Source organism: Lutra lutra, chromosome 9 (assembly GCF_902655055.1).
Source record: "Lutra lutra chromosome 9, mLutLut1.2, whole genome shotgun sequence".
NCBI classification, from domain to species: domain Eukaryota; kingdom Metazoa; phylum Chordata; class Mammalia; order Carnivora; family Mustelidae; genus Lutra; species Lutra lutra.
Window position 1 is genome coordinate 119,946,235 of NC_062286.1, and position 16,330 is coordinate 119,962,564.

The following is a 16,330-nucleotide window of genomic DNA, read 5'->3' on the forward strand; positions in this document are numbered from 1 at the left end:
TGATTTTTGTTTTGTGTATTTGGGAAACCAACAGCTCAACATTTTTTATTTATATTTTTTCCTATGTTTTGTAGTCAATTAAATGAAAAGCCCTTGCCTGAAGGCTGGGAAATGAGATTCACAGTCGATGGAATTCCGTATTTTGTGGACCACAATAGAAGAACAACCACCTATATCGATCCCCGCACTGGAAAATCTGCCCTGTAAGTTTTCTAAACATTGTAGATTAAAAAGTAAAACCGATTCCTTAGATTTTGTTATGAAGAGCTAAATTAGCAGGGAGTACAGTTCTCAGTGTTTCTTGAGTTGGGTTGCCCAGAAGTCATTATTCCCTAAATATTTTGTATTTTTTATTGCCCTATTTATTTATCACCATATTTTCTCATAGAGATCTTTCATATTTGTTATCTATTCACATAGCACTAAAAAGGTTATTTAGAAATTATCAGTACAGTGCTGCTTACCAATTAATCCCTGACTTCTGATGCCTGCTTTCTTTCAAATCTCCTGTTACTAAAGTAACTTTCTGTTTTGTTTTACTTAATGTGTTTTGTTTTAGGTGTTTTTTGTGGCAAAATACGTATAGTAGAGTTTTATAGAGTACCTTTTTAACCATTTTAAGTGTACAATTCAGTGGCATTAAGTACCGTCACTGTCCATCTCCAGAATATTCTTTCATTCCATACTGAAACTCTATGCCTATTTAACAATAACTCTCCTGTCCCCTTTTTTCCTTAGCCCCTGATAATGCTTAAACTTCCTGTCTGTGAATTTGACCTCTCATGTAAATGGAATCATATGGTATTTGTGCTTGTGACTGGTTTATTTCACTTAGCATTATATTTCTAGGGTTCATCTGTGTTACCATTTGTATCAGAATTTCACTCCTTTTCAATGCTTTAATCCTTTGTAGTGTAAATGTATATGCCATATTTTATTTATACATCTGTTCATGGACTTTGGGGTTGCTTCAGACATCTTTTGACTATTGTGAATAACGCAGCTGTGAATGTGAGTGTACAAATACCTGTTTGAGGTTTTGTTTTCACTTCTTTTGTGTATATACTCAGAAGTGGAATTGCTCAGTCAATGGTAATTTTTTGTTTTTTTGAGGCACTTCAAGACTGTTTCCACTGTGGGTATACCATTTTACATTGCCACCAAAAATGTACACAGGTTCCAGTTTTTCCTGTCAGTGGTTGTTGTTTTCTGTTTTTTTTTTTTAAACTGTCAACCTGATGGTTATGAAGTGGTTTCGCTTGGTTTTTATTTGTATTTCTCTAATGATTCATGATTTTGAGCATCTTTTCATGTGCTAATTGACCAAATATTTGTATATCTTCCTTAAAAAAAAGTCTGTTCAACTTCTTTGCCCATCTTTGAATCTGGTTGTTTTTTATTGTTGAATTTTAGAAGTTCTTTATATTCTGGATATTAATCCCTTAGGAGATATATCATTTGCTATTATTTTCTCCTAATCTTTGCATTCATGTAAGTTTTATAGCTTTAACTCTTAGGTGTAGGTTTTGGGTCCATTTTTAGTTAATTTTTGTAAATGGTATTGGGAAAGGGTCCAACTTTATTTTTTTGCAAGTGATGATCCAATTTTCCAAGCCTTTGTTGAAAAGACTGGTGAATGATCTTGGCACCCTTGTCAAAAATCCTTTGACCGTATATATGCAAGGTTTATTTCTGGAGTTTATATTTCATTGGTTGTTGTAGTTGTCTTTATTCTAGTTCTACACTGTTTTCATGACTGTAGGTTTTACTAAATTTTGAACGCAGGAAATGTGAGATCTCCAAGTTCTTTTTTGAGATTGCTTTGGCTTTTTAGGGTCCCTGAGATTTCGTGATTTTTAGAATAGAATTTTGTATTGCTGCAAAAAATGTCATTAGGATTTTGATAGGGGTTGCATTGAATTTGTAGTTCTCTTTGGTTTGTTTTGACATCTTAACAATATGACATCTTTTAAACCTGAACATAGGGTGTCTTTACATTTATTTGTTACCTTTAATTTCTTTTTCAACAATTGTTTGTAGTTTTCCAGTATACAAATCTTTTCTCTTGGCTTAGTTAATTCCAGAGTTTTTTTTAATGCTGTTTGTAAATGGGATTGTTTTGTGTTTTTTTTTAATTTTTCAGATTGATTATTAGTGTATAGAAATGCAACTGATTTTTGTGTTGTTTTATATCCTGCTTTGCTGAATGTACTTATTGGTTCTAATAGTTCTTTGGAATCTTTAGGATTTTCTAAATAGAAGATTATGTCATCTTCAAACAAAGATAATTTTTACTTCTTCCTTTCTGGACACCTTTTTTTTCTTTTCCTTGCTTGATTGCCCTGGCTAGAACTTCTAATACTATGTTGAGTAGAAGGGAAAGCAGGCGTCCTTTCCTTGTTCCTGATCTTTGAAGGAAAGCTTTCATTTTCACCATTGAGTATGTCAGCTGTGGGATGTTCATAAATGGCTCCTATACTGAGGGAATTCCCTTCTAGTCCTCTTTTGTTGAGTGTTTTTTTCACCATAGAAGGATGTTAAACTTTATCAGTGTTTTTTCTCTCTCTCTCTCTCTTTTTTTTTTTTTTTTCCCTCAATTGAGATGATCATGTGGAGGTTTTTTGCCTTTGTTATTGAAGTCTGGTGTATAGAATTGACATTTCATATGTTGAACAATCTTTGTATTCCAGGAGTAAATCCCACTTTCCTTTTAATATTCTGCTGAATTCAATTTGCTAATACTTTGTTGTGGACTCATATCAGTTCATAAGAAATACTGGTCAGTAGTTTTCTTGTAGTGTCTCTGGCTTTGATATCAGGGCAATGTTTATCTCTTGTTGCTTTTTGAATTTTATAATTTCTGCTTATTAAAAGCTTTGGGGACTCCTGGCTGGCTCAGTTGGTAGGACATGTGACTCTTGATATCAGGATTGTACCTTCAAGCCCCATGTTGGGTATAGAGATTATGTAAAAATAAAATCTTAAAAAACTTTGTGTAAAGCAGAAACTAGAAATTCAGGCCACTTAGGTTTTAATGAAATTAAAAATTATTTAAATATCATTATTTACCCCAAAGATAAAAATATAGTGATCTGAAGGGGCATCTACACCCATTATTCATAGCAGTAATGTCCACAGTAGCCCAGCTGTGGAGAGCCCAGATGTCCATCGACAAATGAATGGATAAAGAAGATGTGGTAGATATATGCAATGGAATAGTACTACTCAGAAATCAGAAAAGTGAAATTTTTCCATTTGCAAGGACCTGGAAGGAACTAGAGGGTATCATGCTAAGTGAAATAAGTCAATCAGAGAAATATAATTATCCTATGATCTCACTTATATGTGGAATTTAAGAAACAAAACAGAGAATCATAGGGGAAGAGAGGAAAAAAATAAAACGAGATGAAATCACAGAGGTAGACAAACCATAAGAGACTCTAAATCATAGGAAACAAACAGAGGGTTGCTAGAGGGGAGGGAGGTAGGAGGATGGGGTAACTGGGTGTTAGACATCAAGGAAAGTATGTGATGTAATAAGCACTGAGTATTATATAAGGCTGAGGAATTACTGACCTCTACCTCAAAAACCAATAATATATGTTAACTGAATTTAAATTTTAAAAATGAAAAAATTATTTAAGGATGCAAATAAATAATAAATTCTTTAGTATCATCTATTTTTAGTTTCAGTTAAGTTTGGTTACATAAAACAGAAAACCATAAAACCATAGTGGTTCATTTATGACAGAAATATGTTTCTTTCCATCATTAAGCAAACTACTAATAACCCCTAGCTCAGTGAAGTCATGAGAAATTAGGAAACGTTGTATTTAATGATAATAAAAATGCAACATATCACAGTTTGTGGGGTTTAACAAAAATAGTCCTCAGGGGAAATTTTATTGCTCTATATAGGATTAGATTAGAAAATAAGAAAGGGGGCACCTGCGTGGCTCAGTGGGTTAAATAAGCCTCTGCTTTCGGCTGGTCATGATCTCAGGGTCCTGGGATCCTGTCTCGCTTTGGGCTCTCTGCTCAGCAGGGAGCCTGCTTCCCAACCCCACCCCACCTGCTTCCCACCCCCTCCCTGCCTGTCTCTCTGCCTACTTGTGATCTCCCTGTGTCAAATAAATAAATAAAATCTTTAAAAAAAAAAAAAAAGGAGAAAGATATAAAATCAGTGATCTTTGCTTTCACCTTAGTCTAGAAGAAGAATGTTTATTAAACCCCAAATAAGCACAAAAAAGGAAATAAGCATAAAAGCAGATTTGAACAAAATGAAAATGAAATTATAGAGAACTCAGAGCTAGACGTTGGATCTTGGAAACGATTAATGGTATCAATAACCTCTAATAAACTTGAAGAGAGAAAAAAAAAACAAATTAATTGAAAGTGAAAAACACTACATATCCTACACAACATTGAAAGATAACAGAGTATATACTTGAACAACCTAATGCCAAGAATTTTGTGTGTGTGTTGTTTTTTTTTTTAAGAGAGAGAGGGGTGGGGCAGAGGGAAAGGGAAAGAGAGAATCTTAAGCCGAGCATTGAGCCCAGTGCAGGGCTTGATGTGGGGCTCAGTCTCAAGACCCTGAGATCATGACCTGAGCCAAAATCAAGAGTCAAACACTTAACCAACTGAGCCACCCAAGTGCTTCAAGAAGTTTGATATTTTAGGTCAAACTGACAAATTCCTTGAGAGATACAAGTTACCAAAATGAATACAAGAAAAAATAGTAAGTCTCAATAACCCTATCTCTAGTAAAGAAATTGAATTCATAATTAAACAATTTCCCACAAAGAAAGTTCTGGCCTAGATGGCCTCCACTGGTAAATTTTATCAAAACTGTAAGTAATATCAACCCTATTCAAATTCTTTCATAAAATAAAAGTGATGGGAACACTTACCAACTTATTAGGAACTCTCCTCCCTCCTCTCCCCTCCTTTTCTTTTTCTTTTTCTTTTTCTTTTTCTTTTTCTTTTTCTTCTTTCTTTATCTTTGGAAGACTTTACTTTTAAATAATTTCTACAGCCAACGCAGGGCCCTTCAAACCCACAACCCCAAGACAAACCTAAGACAGGCGCCCCTAAAATCAATTTTATTTCTACATTAAACATACAGAAAATGAATTTAAAGGAAATCCAGGGTAGGGTGCCTGAGTGGTGCAGTAGGTTAAGCGGTTGCTTCAGCTCAGGTTTTGGTTCCAGGGTCCTGGGATCAATCAAGCCCACAACTGACTCCTTGCTCAGCGGGGAGCCTGCTTCTCCCTTGCGTGCCACTCCCCCTGCTTACGCACTCTCTCCCCCTCCCTCCCTCTCCTGCTCTCTGTGAAATAAATAAAATCTTTAAAAAAAAAAAAAAAAAAGTCCAGGGCTTGCTTGAAGCCCCATGGTGTCATCAGTGATCTAGGCTTCTTTCTTTCTCTTCTACCATCCCAGACCATTGGCTCTTTTCTCAAGGTTACCTCATAGTGTGTGGTAACTGCTGAAACTTCGGCTATCAGTGCACTCTAGGTTGGAATATGGAGGAACAACAAATTGGAAAGAAAAAATCCTTCTCTAGCTATCTTCACTCTCTTTAAAGAGCCTCGCGGAAGTCCGTCCTATACATTTACAGCTCGTTAACCATGGTTAAGTCACACAACCATGCTGGGAAATGTAATCTTTGTTCTGGGTAGTAGTTTGCCCAGGTAGATATCAGAAGTCTGATTGGACAAAGGAAAGAATGGATTTGGGGACAGGCAGCATTCCCAGATAGAACTTCCTTTACCTAGTCCTGTTAGATTTCACTATATATAAAAGAAAATCCCCCAACAATGCCTTTAAGAAGATCTGAATTTCTGTCTCTTATAACTAGTCCTGGGAATTTTTTTTTAAAGGTGCTGTTTAGGAGTGTGCTATGCTACAATATTTTTATATTTGACTGAGTACTGAGGGGGTGTGGTATTTTGCTTTCCTTCTATAATATCACAAGCTGTTATATATGTCATATTAACATTTCTCCTCAGAGACAATGGACCACAGATAGCCTATGTACGGGATTTCAAGGCAAAAGTTCAGTATTTCCGGTTCTGGTGTCAGGTTAGTATCAGGACTTTTTTCCTGTACTCCCTTTCTTTTGTTATGTTGCTTATATTACCAGTGATTGTGAGAATAATTAAACCATAGAAAAACAAGTAAAATGGGAAACATTGGAATCTCTTTTTTCTATTTTTAGGGCAAGAAAAAAATTTATCAGCTCATTTGTGGCTTCTGTAGTCCAGAAGAATAAATTTGAAACAGTTTGAGTTAAAAAATTGCTACTCAAGGAGAGTAGCATATACCCATAATTCTAAGATTACAGAAATCTTCAAACAAATGAGTTAAAGCATTCTCTGATGTACTGATTGTAACCAGCCCCTTTCTTTTTTATTTATTTATGTAACCAGCCCCTTTCATATTTAATATTTGATATGACTTTGATATTTATTTATATTTATATTTACATTCTGAGTATTCTTCCCAGATATGATCAGTTATTTCTGACACATATTTCCTGAATTAATGATTTCTTTGTGGGTTCTAAGTAAAATTAATGTACTAATCAAAGTGTTACTATGATGAATATTTTTAAACTTCAAACTCATGTAATTAACTGGGCCCAAGCAAGCAAAAGTAATGTTAGCTTCCTGAAAGTAAAATTAAAGATTTATTTGACTCATTAAGTAAGCACTGCATATGAAATCTTTTCTTTTTTCTTTGTTTTCTTTTGTTATATATCAAATGATCTGTAATTAGCATAAATGCTCACAAATGCATGGTTAAACATTACTGAAATAGATTCATATTCACAGTCTACTTTTTTCTCTAAGCAAAGATAAAAGTAAATAGAACTTCACTCTTTTGGTTTTTCAGTAGGCTATTTTAATAGAGAGAGTTGACTTAGTCATTCTTACGTTTCAGCAACTGGCCATGCCACAGCACATAAAGATTACAGTGACAAGAAAGACATTGTTTGAAGATTCCTTTCAGCAGGTACTGTCTTATCCACAGCCCCGTGGCTGCCTGTCCAAAACCACTTTTTGTTCCAAGTCTTAACAGTTTGGGTTTTTGATTTGGAGTCCTTAAATTAAGTATTGCCATCTGTATTCATACTTAAAATTTAGGAACATGTAGATAGTTTTGTATGTATATATGTCTTGTGCTTTTGAAATGTCAGAATAATTTAAAGTAATTGGTAAGTTTCAGGTTTTCATTTCTAAGCTAAGTGTTCAGTTTGAAGTAGATATTTGAGTAAAAAAGTAGGTTTTTGGTAGACAGAAGTAGAACATTATTGGATGGGTAGAAAGGAAGAGGGGATGACTTTGCTTTTATACGTCTGTGTTACTTGCATTTTTACGATCAGCATTTGTCATTCATAATTTTTACAAAAGTTTTTTTTATGTAGGAAAGAAGTTGGTCATTGGTTACAATACCAAAGTATAAAAAGATATTTTTTCAGAAGTAGTCAACAAATTATTTTTATTGTCCTCAGAACCTGTTAACTTACACTTAATCCTTATTTTATGGCTGGATATGGACATAATTTTTTATTATCAAGCCCCTGTGATAATTGTGGTAGCTACAGCTTCAAAATGAATGCAGAGGAAAAAGAAATTTTCTGAGATGGTTGGGAGGTCAAACAGTTATGTACATTTCCTAATGGAATCTTTGTAATTAACATTGAAGAGAAAAGCCAGTTGGCATCTTGCTAAGGAAGAGCAGGTAGCTTTTTAGCAGCAGAACCTGACTAAGGCCATTTAGAGAATCATGAGTGATTCCCTTCATCTAATGTAAGTCTCCAAGACCATTCCCAACTCCAGTCATTACCTGCTTCTAATTTTCATATTCATAACTATTGTGTAGTCAGCCTCTGGTGGGCCAGTTTCTTGGAACATAACTTGTTATTGCAGTGCTGAAAAGTACAAAAATATCCCTTTATTTTTTGACTTTTGAAACCTAAAGACTTTCGCAGAATGACAGACCAGAGGATACTAAAACAGTTGTTTAAAATTGTCGTCCTAGATTTGGTATCCACCAAATACATGTGAAACCGAAATTTACAAGAAAAATTTGCTTTGGAAGAGTGACAGAGCTGATAGCAAAATTAGCATCAAATTTTCTTCCTAAGTGGTGGATAAAGTTGTTTGGGGTAGTAAGTGTTTTGGTCATTGGGGAAATTGCAGGAGAAAAAAATTTTTTATTATTAGACATTTGTTAAAGGGCACTATCTAAAGATATTTTTCCCAGGGAATCCTAAAGTATCAGACACAGGGCAAAAAAACAAGTAAAATTTCCAAGGGAGAGCAGTCTCAGGTTTGGGGGAACATTGAGAGAGATCAAAAACAGCCTTAGGTTTTGGGGAGCAGGCATAGGGACAAGGAATAGCCAGAGGGAGCAAGAAACAAACCAATAAAAACAAATATTTTAACCTTTACTGTCTGTCATTTGTATTGCTATATAGCTAACCTAGTGTATTTGTAGAATATTTGCCATAAGCATTGAATTTTTTGTTATATCTGGGTTTTTTAATAGCAGATGAATTCATGAAAGTGACATGAAGTGAGCCCTGGCATAAGCAGGTTACTTACTGGGCCTCTTTGGATATTTAATGTGAGAGTTCATTCTGATTTCATAAAAGAGTGGCATTAAGTCCACTTCTCTTTGTCCAGGCCCTGTCACTTTTTTTATAAAAGTAAATAATGCATGTAATGTCCTTTGGCCAAATTTTAGGCAAGTAATTAAATAGTTTTACAAGGGAAAAACCCAAATCATCTACTCATTATATTTCAGTAATGGTGCTGTCCTTCAAACACGAAGATGTTCTTATTAACCACTGTAGTAGGACATAAAATTTGAGTATTTTTCCAGGTATTTATAGGTTTCCACTGAGAATGAGTTTCCAAAATTAACTATATTCTCTCTGTAGCCACTGGTTTTCATTTCTGTTAGCCAAATGCTGCTATGTGTACTTTTGGCTATAAAACAAATCCAAACATAACCAAACCAAGCCCTTCACCACCCAAATGACCTAACAAAGGACCATGCCTACAGTTACTCTGCTCTAATAAGCGAGTGACAGAAGCAACCTGATAAGTCAAAAGGTATTAAAAGAAAATTATGTATAAAGTATATTAAAACATAGATATATATGATATTTATATAAAATATTATAAAACTTTAATGTATTTTCTGTATGTATGTTGTTGACTAGACCACGAACACCATTCTATGTCATGGGAAACTCAAGTTACATATAATGAAGAATATTTTAGACCTGGAAGTGGTAGAATGATGTTTCAATAACTGCTTTTACCAATTCTTTTACTTTATTATTTTGTAGATAATGAGCTTCAATCCCCAAGATCTGCGAAGACGTTTGTGGGTGATTTTTCCAGGAGAAGAAGGTTTAGATTATGGAGGTGTAGCAAGGTAGTGATAATATGAATACTCAGAACTTAGTTCCTTTCTTCCAAAGGTATCATTCACTTTGCTTGCAAGTATTTCCTCAATCTTACGTTTCAGGAAAATGAATGTGGCAAATTATTGTGCGTTTATTCTGCAGCTACAGAAGTTCAGCAAACACTAATTCAGCACTTTCTCTAAGGGACTGCTAGGTGATTTCCCCCACATTACTCATTTTAATCCTTAGGATAACCCTGTGAGAATTTTATAGGTAATAATGAGGCTTAGAGACTAAACTATGGCACATAATGAAGATGGATGCAAGCCTTGTATCATCAAACCAGAAGCCCGTCTTCAGTCTGCCACCTCTTTTTTTTCCACAGAGTGAGCATACAAGGCCCTATAGTAGTGATCAGGTTATTTTCCCCATCACAGATTACTGATAACAGATGGTAGCCACTCAATTCCCAACTGAGATTAATATATCTGCTTTAAGAATACAGAGGGCTGTGTAAAATAGGAGTTGAAATTTTAAATTCTGCTTTCTTAATATTGGAGCTTCTAATCAAACCCTAGAGGACAAACCCTGGTGGCAAAGAAATTCCTTTGCTTGTGCATAACAATATAGCTTATCAGGTTAAATATTTGCATAGCAGTGGCCGTGTAGAAAGCAGGAACCTTGGAGTCAAGACTGGATTTGAATCCTTTTTCTGTACTCAGTAGTACAACCTCGGGCACATATCTTCCATCTGTAAAAAAAATCATTTCTAGTTTTCTAGGATTATTGTGAAGAGTAGAAATAGTGTTTATTAGTGACCTAGTTCAGACCCTCCATTTTTGTGTGCTCACTAAATGATGGCTGCATTTTAGTTCTTACTTATGTTCTATATTAAAGTTCACATTTCAAAATGTATGAAGCAACCACTGGTAAATAGTAAATATGAATAGAAACACTGAATTTTGATGAGTTAAAGGCAGTTCAGGAGGAGAACAATCATTTATTCTTAAATTAGAAAATTAAATAGTATTAAGAAGTAAAAGCAGCATTACCACCAGAGGCCATGAACTCACAGGAAAAGAAATCTTGGGTGCCTGGGTGACTCAGTCGTTAAGTGTCTGCCTTTGGCTAGGGTCATGATCCCAGGGTCTTGGCATCGAGCCCCACATCATGCTCCCTGCTCAGTGGGAATCCTGCTTCTCCTTCTCCCACTCCCCCTGCTTGTATTCCCTCTCCTGCTGTCTCTCTCTCTCTGTGTCAAATAATAAAAATCTTTAAAAAAGAAAAGAAAAAGAAATCTCAGACACAAGGTAGTATCACCTGTATTGCCCCAGATCTGTTCTGCCTACGGTTCTATGAGGCCAACCCATGTTATGTAGTCACTATAATCTTGTGTTAATATTGGTTGGTATTTTCACAACAGCTGAATTAGAGCTCCTCAGAGCATTTTTCTAATGAATGAGTGGCTTCAGTTAAGTGTTTTATTGTCTCTGTGAAATTGGAAGTTTTCTCGTATTTACTTAAAATTTAGAGAGCAGTGGCATTTGATGAGGATTTCTGTGAGGTTTAGTAACAGATGGAGTAATACTAGACTTCTTTCAGCTGCTCTGACTACATGGGTTAATAGTGAATTTTAGACTTGCCTCTATATAGTATTTCATTGATTCTAAGACTAACATTTTAACGGCTCTGACATTAGACTATGTATCACAATTATAATTAGAAAAATTTTTAGTGGTTCATTATATGATGTCTTTTAAGTTGACGTCTTAGATTCTTTGAAATATAATATACAGTATGTAAATATCATCTCTCTAAACTAGATGTCTGTTTGAACAGAAACAGTTAAAAATCAACATGGGATTAAAAAACTATCACCAGCTGAGGAGTGTAGATTCCTGAGATCTTTGTAGCACTGCTCTTTGATTTGTTGGCATGGTTTTTCACCCTAAATTTTCTTTTGATTTCAGAGAGTGGTTCTTTCTTTTGTCACACGAAGTGTTGAACCCAATGTATTGCCTGTTTGAATATGCAGGGAAGGATAACTACTGCTTGCAGATTAATCCTGCTTCTTACATCAATCCAGATCACCTGAAATACTTTCGTTTTATTGGCAGGTTTATTGCCATGGTAAGTATGGATGGAGAACTGTTGCTCAGCAATACTAAAGCATGTTTCTTTAATCTTCTCATTTGAAATTTTCTCATTACTAAGACATTATTTTAAGATTGGTTTGTTATCTTTGCCCTTTTCCCAAAATTGTGCCATAATAGATGACAGGGGAGCTTTAGGGGAAGAATTCATCTAACATTCTATTATAAAATTATCATAAATGTGGTATTATTTTCTTCTCATATAGGCTCTCTTCCATGGGAAATTCATAGACACAGGTTTTTCTTTGCCATTCTATAAACGTATATTGAACAAACCAGTTGGACTCAAGGATTTAGAATCTATTGATCCAGAATTTTACAATTCTCTCATCTGGGTTAAGTAAGTTTGTTTCCATTTAATTTATCAAAATATAATCTTATATGCTTTCATTATGGTGTTGGTAACTTATCCAAACTGTAAGCATGTAATTGGTTTATTGAATTTAAATATTAAACTTGTCTTGGGTTTTAATATGATGGATTTTACAGAATACACCCAATATCTTAGGTAAAAATATGATGACTTAAGAGTATATAATCTCTCCAGTTTTCTTATTTTGATGCTATAGTTTTATAGTAATTATTGAAGAACACAGTTCTTAAAAAAAAATTTTATGATTGAATTTGTTTAACAAATAGTGTTAATTTCATTTGTGCAGAGAAAACAATATTGAGGAATGTGGTTTGGAAATGTACTTCTCTGTCGATAAAGAAATTTTAGGTGAAATCAAGAGTCATGATTTGAAACCTAATGGTGGCAATATTCTTGTGACAGAAGAAAATAAAGAGGAATATATCAGGTGAGAGAGAATGCTCCTTTTAACATACAATGGCTACAGCACATTGACAGTTGCCTAGTAATACTAGTGGACAGTATTTCAAAAGATAATGTTTGCCTTTTTACTAATCATTATGAGAACTGATCAAGGACATGGACATGATCACTTTCTACCTTACAAGTATGTTGAGAGAGGAACAAGGAATGTGCTATGGGAAGTCAAGGGAGGGAGACATTATTTCTTCTAGTTGTAGTCATGAGCAGAGATACGAAGGCTGGAAAGCACAAGTCACAAGTAGTAAGTAGGGAAGTGTAGTGTGTGATGGTGCTGTCAGGCAGCTCAGAGTTGATATCCCATTCTGCCATGTCCTGCATTTCAGAGGCCACGGAAAATAAGGAATCTTTAGAAGATGTGGAGGCTAGTAAGTTACAGTAACCCTTAAGAGAACAATTACAGCTACATCCAAATGGTAGATAGAGAGATTACATTACAAGAAATTAAGGACCAAATTCAGTAGACAATCTAAATTTCTTTTAACTAGTCCAGTGGCAGAAAAAATAAGAAGGTAGAACAGATTCTTGTGGAGGCAGCAGGGTAGAGAGAATATGCTCCAGGTTAACTCAAACTAAATTTTACAGAGAATTAATCTAATGGGTACTGATAGGTTTTATACACCCTTTCTTGGTATATTTTCAGTTTTACCACAGTTTGAAGATTATATATAAAGGGATAGAAGAGAATTTTGGTTATACAGAACTTTAATTTTTTAAAAATAGTGCTAGATCACTCTTTTAAAAACCAGCTCTGTAATCACTATGCCATGTAACATCAAGTCATTGAAAAGAATCTCAAGGGGCACCTGGGTGGATCAGTCAGTTAAGTGTCTGCCTTTGGCACAGGTCATGATCCTGGGGTCCTGGGATCAAGCCCTGTGTTGGGCTCCCTGCCAGCGGGGAGTTTGCTTCTCCCTCTGCTTCTCTCCCTGTTCATTCTCTCTCTCTCTCGCCCCCTCACATAAAATCTTTTTTAAAAGTCAAAGTTGAAATTTAGACTATTTAGTAGAGAATCTTCACTAAAAGTATTTTCATTCAAGGGTTGCTTGGGTGGCTCAGTTATGATCTCAGGGTGGTGGGATCCAGCCCCTCTACTGGCTCCTTGCTCAGCAGGGAGTCTGCTGGAGATTCTTCCTCTCCCTCTCTCCCTTAGTCAGTCCCCCACCCCCAGCGCCAAACACTCTCATTCTCTTGCGTGCGTGTGCTTGCGCTCTTTTTTTTTTTTTTTTAAAGATTTTATTTATTTATTTGACAGAGATCACAAGTAGGCGAAGAGGCAGGCAGAGAGAGAAAGAAGCAGGCTCCCCGCTGAGCAGAGAGCCCGATGTGGGGCTCGATCCCAGGACCCTGGGATCCTGACTTGAGCTGAAGGCAGAGGCTTTAACCCACTGAGCCACCCAGGTGCCCCAAACACATGCTCTCTCTCTTAATCTCTCCCTCTCTCTCTCTCTCTCTCAAATAAATAAATCTTCAAAAAAACCATTTTCATTTAAAAAAATTGCAAGGGGGAATCTATAAGTTAAAAGCTTAAGAGACTTAGATTGTATGAACCCTTTTTAGATGCTGATTAAAGCAGTATGTTAAATTGAGAATTTGAGAACTGAATACTTGGCTATAAAGGAATTATTTACTTTTTTGTGTGATAATAGAATTGTGGTGGTTTTCAAAATGAGGCTTTATCTTACATGCTGATACATGCTGAATTTACGTTTAAAATGATATAGATTGGTGTTGTGTTGAAGCTGGGATATACATAGGATTCATTATATCCTACTTTTATAAATATTTGAAGTTTTTCATAATAAAGTTTTTAAAAATTATTTTTACACTTGGAATTTAAAGGTAAAATCTAAACTTCCTGATAGCTTTTTTAATATTTATTTACCAGAATGGTAGCTGAATGGAGGTTGTCTCGAGGTGTTGAAGAACAGACACAAGCTTTCTTTGAGGGCTTTAATGAAATTCTTCCCCAGCAGTATTTGCAATACTTTGATGCAAAGGAATTAGAGGTAATGAGTTTTTCTTATTTCCTCTGCAGCATGCTGGTAAATAATGCCTTCAGGTGTCTGCTTTCAGCTCACTTTCTCATCTTTCCAGTAGCAATAGTATTTTTTATGCTAGCCGGATGTTTTGAAGCATCCCTAGTGGTTTAAAAAGTCCATTAATTTATCAAATAAATAAAAAGTTACCCCCCCCAAAAAAAGAATTACTATCAAAACTTCTCTACAGTGTATGATTGACTTACCTGAATATGTATATATATATGATACTGTCCATGAAAACTCAACCTTCTTAAGTAATGTAGACACAGTTCTTGATGCACAGCTTACAAGCCTAAGCCTCCTGATTAATTTGTTTTTTGAAAGTTGTTGAATATTAGTCTTTTCTTCTTTATGTCTAGCAGTTTTATATAAGTTGTAAAGAAACCTTTTTTTTTTTTTTTTTTTTTTAATCTCCAAAGGTCCTTTTATGTGGAATGCAAGAGATTGACTTGAATGACTGGCAAAGACATGCCATCTACCGCCATTACACTAGGACAAGCAAACAAATCATGTGGTTTTGGCAGGTTTGTCTTGGTTTATTTCAATTGGCAGAACAATAATTTTTTAGAAACTGCTTACCATATATGGAAGAAAGTCACAGAACAAAATGTACCAGTATATTCAGGCCCCTCATTCCATTCTGTGCATTATAATAAATGAATAGATTAGGGAAGTGCTAAGTTATAGAAGCAGCCCAAGTGTCCATTAATAGATGAAAGGATCAAAATGTGTGTGTGTGTGTGTGTTATAAAATGTTTGTGTATATCAGCCACACGCACTGGAATATATTACTCAGCCATTAAAAAGAATGAAATTTTATTTGGGGGGTAAGGAATGGACTCTTGCCATTTGCAGTATCATGAATGGATTTAGAGGGTATAATACTAAGTGAAATAAGTCAGCCAGAAAAAGACAAATGCCATAGGATTTCACTCACATGGAATTTAAGAAACAAAGAAAAATATAAACCAAGATCTTAACTAGAGAGAGCAAACTGATGGTTATCAGAGTGGACTTGTGGGAATGGGTAAAATTGGTGAAGGGTTTAAGAGTAGACTTACCATGACAAGCACTGAGTAATGTATAGAATTGTTGAATCACTATATTGTACTCCTGAAACTAATATAATACTACATGTTTATACTGGAATTAAATTTTTTTAAAAAGATTATAACATTTTTAAAAACTATTGCTGATTAAGCAACACACACCTTTTACCTTTGCCCAGGGTATAAGACAACCTCAGATGATGATTCCCCTGCATTTGATCTAAATGCTTTTGGAATTTTATGGAACTGTCTAAAGTATGGTTTTCATCATTCATACCTCATTAAGAATTATATAATGTTCAGAAGGCAAAACTTAAGGGAGCGACCTGGTTTGGAATCACAGTGGTGTGTCTTTAAAAAAAAAAAAGCCTGCTATAAGCACATGAGAAGATGCTCAAATCACTAATCCATTAGGGAAGTGCAAATCAAAACCACGGTGAGACACCATTTCATATCCATTGCTGTCATGGCTATTACCAAGAAACAGAAAATAATCATCCTTGTTGAGGATGTACAGAAATTGGAACTCTCTTGTATTGCTGGTAGGAATGTAAAATGGTGCACAACTGTGGAAAACAATTTGATGGCTCCTCAAAAAGCAAATATAAGGGCGCCTGGGTGGCTCAGTGGGTTAAAGCCTCTGCCTTCGGCTCAGGTCATGATCCCATGGTCTTGGGATCGAGCCCCACATCGGGCTCTCTGCTTGGCAGGGAGCCTGCTTCCTCCTCTCTCTGACTGCCTCTCTGCCTATTTGTAATCTCTGTCTGTTAAATAAATAAATAAATAAATAAAATATTAAAAAAAAAAAAAACAAATATAAATTAACG

General features: G+C 35.2%; 1 protein-coding gene across 7 annotated transcripts in view; it reads left to right on the forward strand.

Annotated features, from left to right (window-relative positions):
- The window catches only part of ITCH (itchy E3 ubiquitin protein ligase), a 130,842-nt gene that overhangs the window by 102,377 nt on the left and 12,135 nt on the right, over positions 1–16,330 (forward strand). For all 7 annotated transcript variants that reach the window (XM_047744505.1, XM_047744504.1, XM_047744503.1 and 4 more), the window contains 9 exons: positions 75–203; positions 6,015–6,087; positions 6,949–7,020; positions 9,368–9,456; positions 11,398–11,557; positions 11,787–11,920; positions 12,240–12,380; positions 14,301–14,421; positions 14,874–14,978. In XM_047744505.1, the coding sequence (XP_047600461.1) occupies positions 75–203; positions 6,015–6,087; positions 6,949–7,020; positions 9,368–9,456; positions 11,398–11,557; positions 11,787–11,920; positions 12,240–12,380; positions 14,301–14,421; positions 14,874–14,978 (1,024 nt within the window). The remainder of the gene's footprint in view (positions 1–74; positions 204–6,014; positions 6,088–6,948; positions 7,021–9,367; positions 9,457–11,397; positions 11,558–11,786; positions 11,921–12,239; positions 12,381–14,300; positions 14,422–14,873; positions 14,979–16,330) is intronic.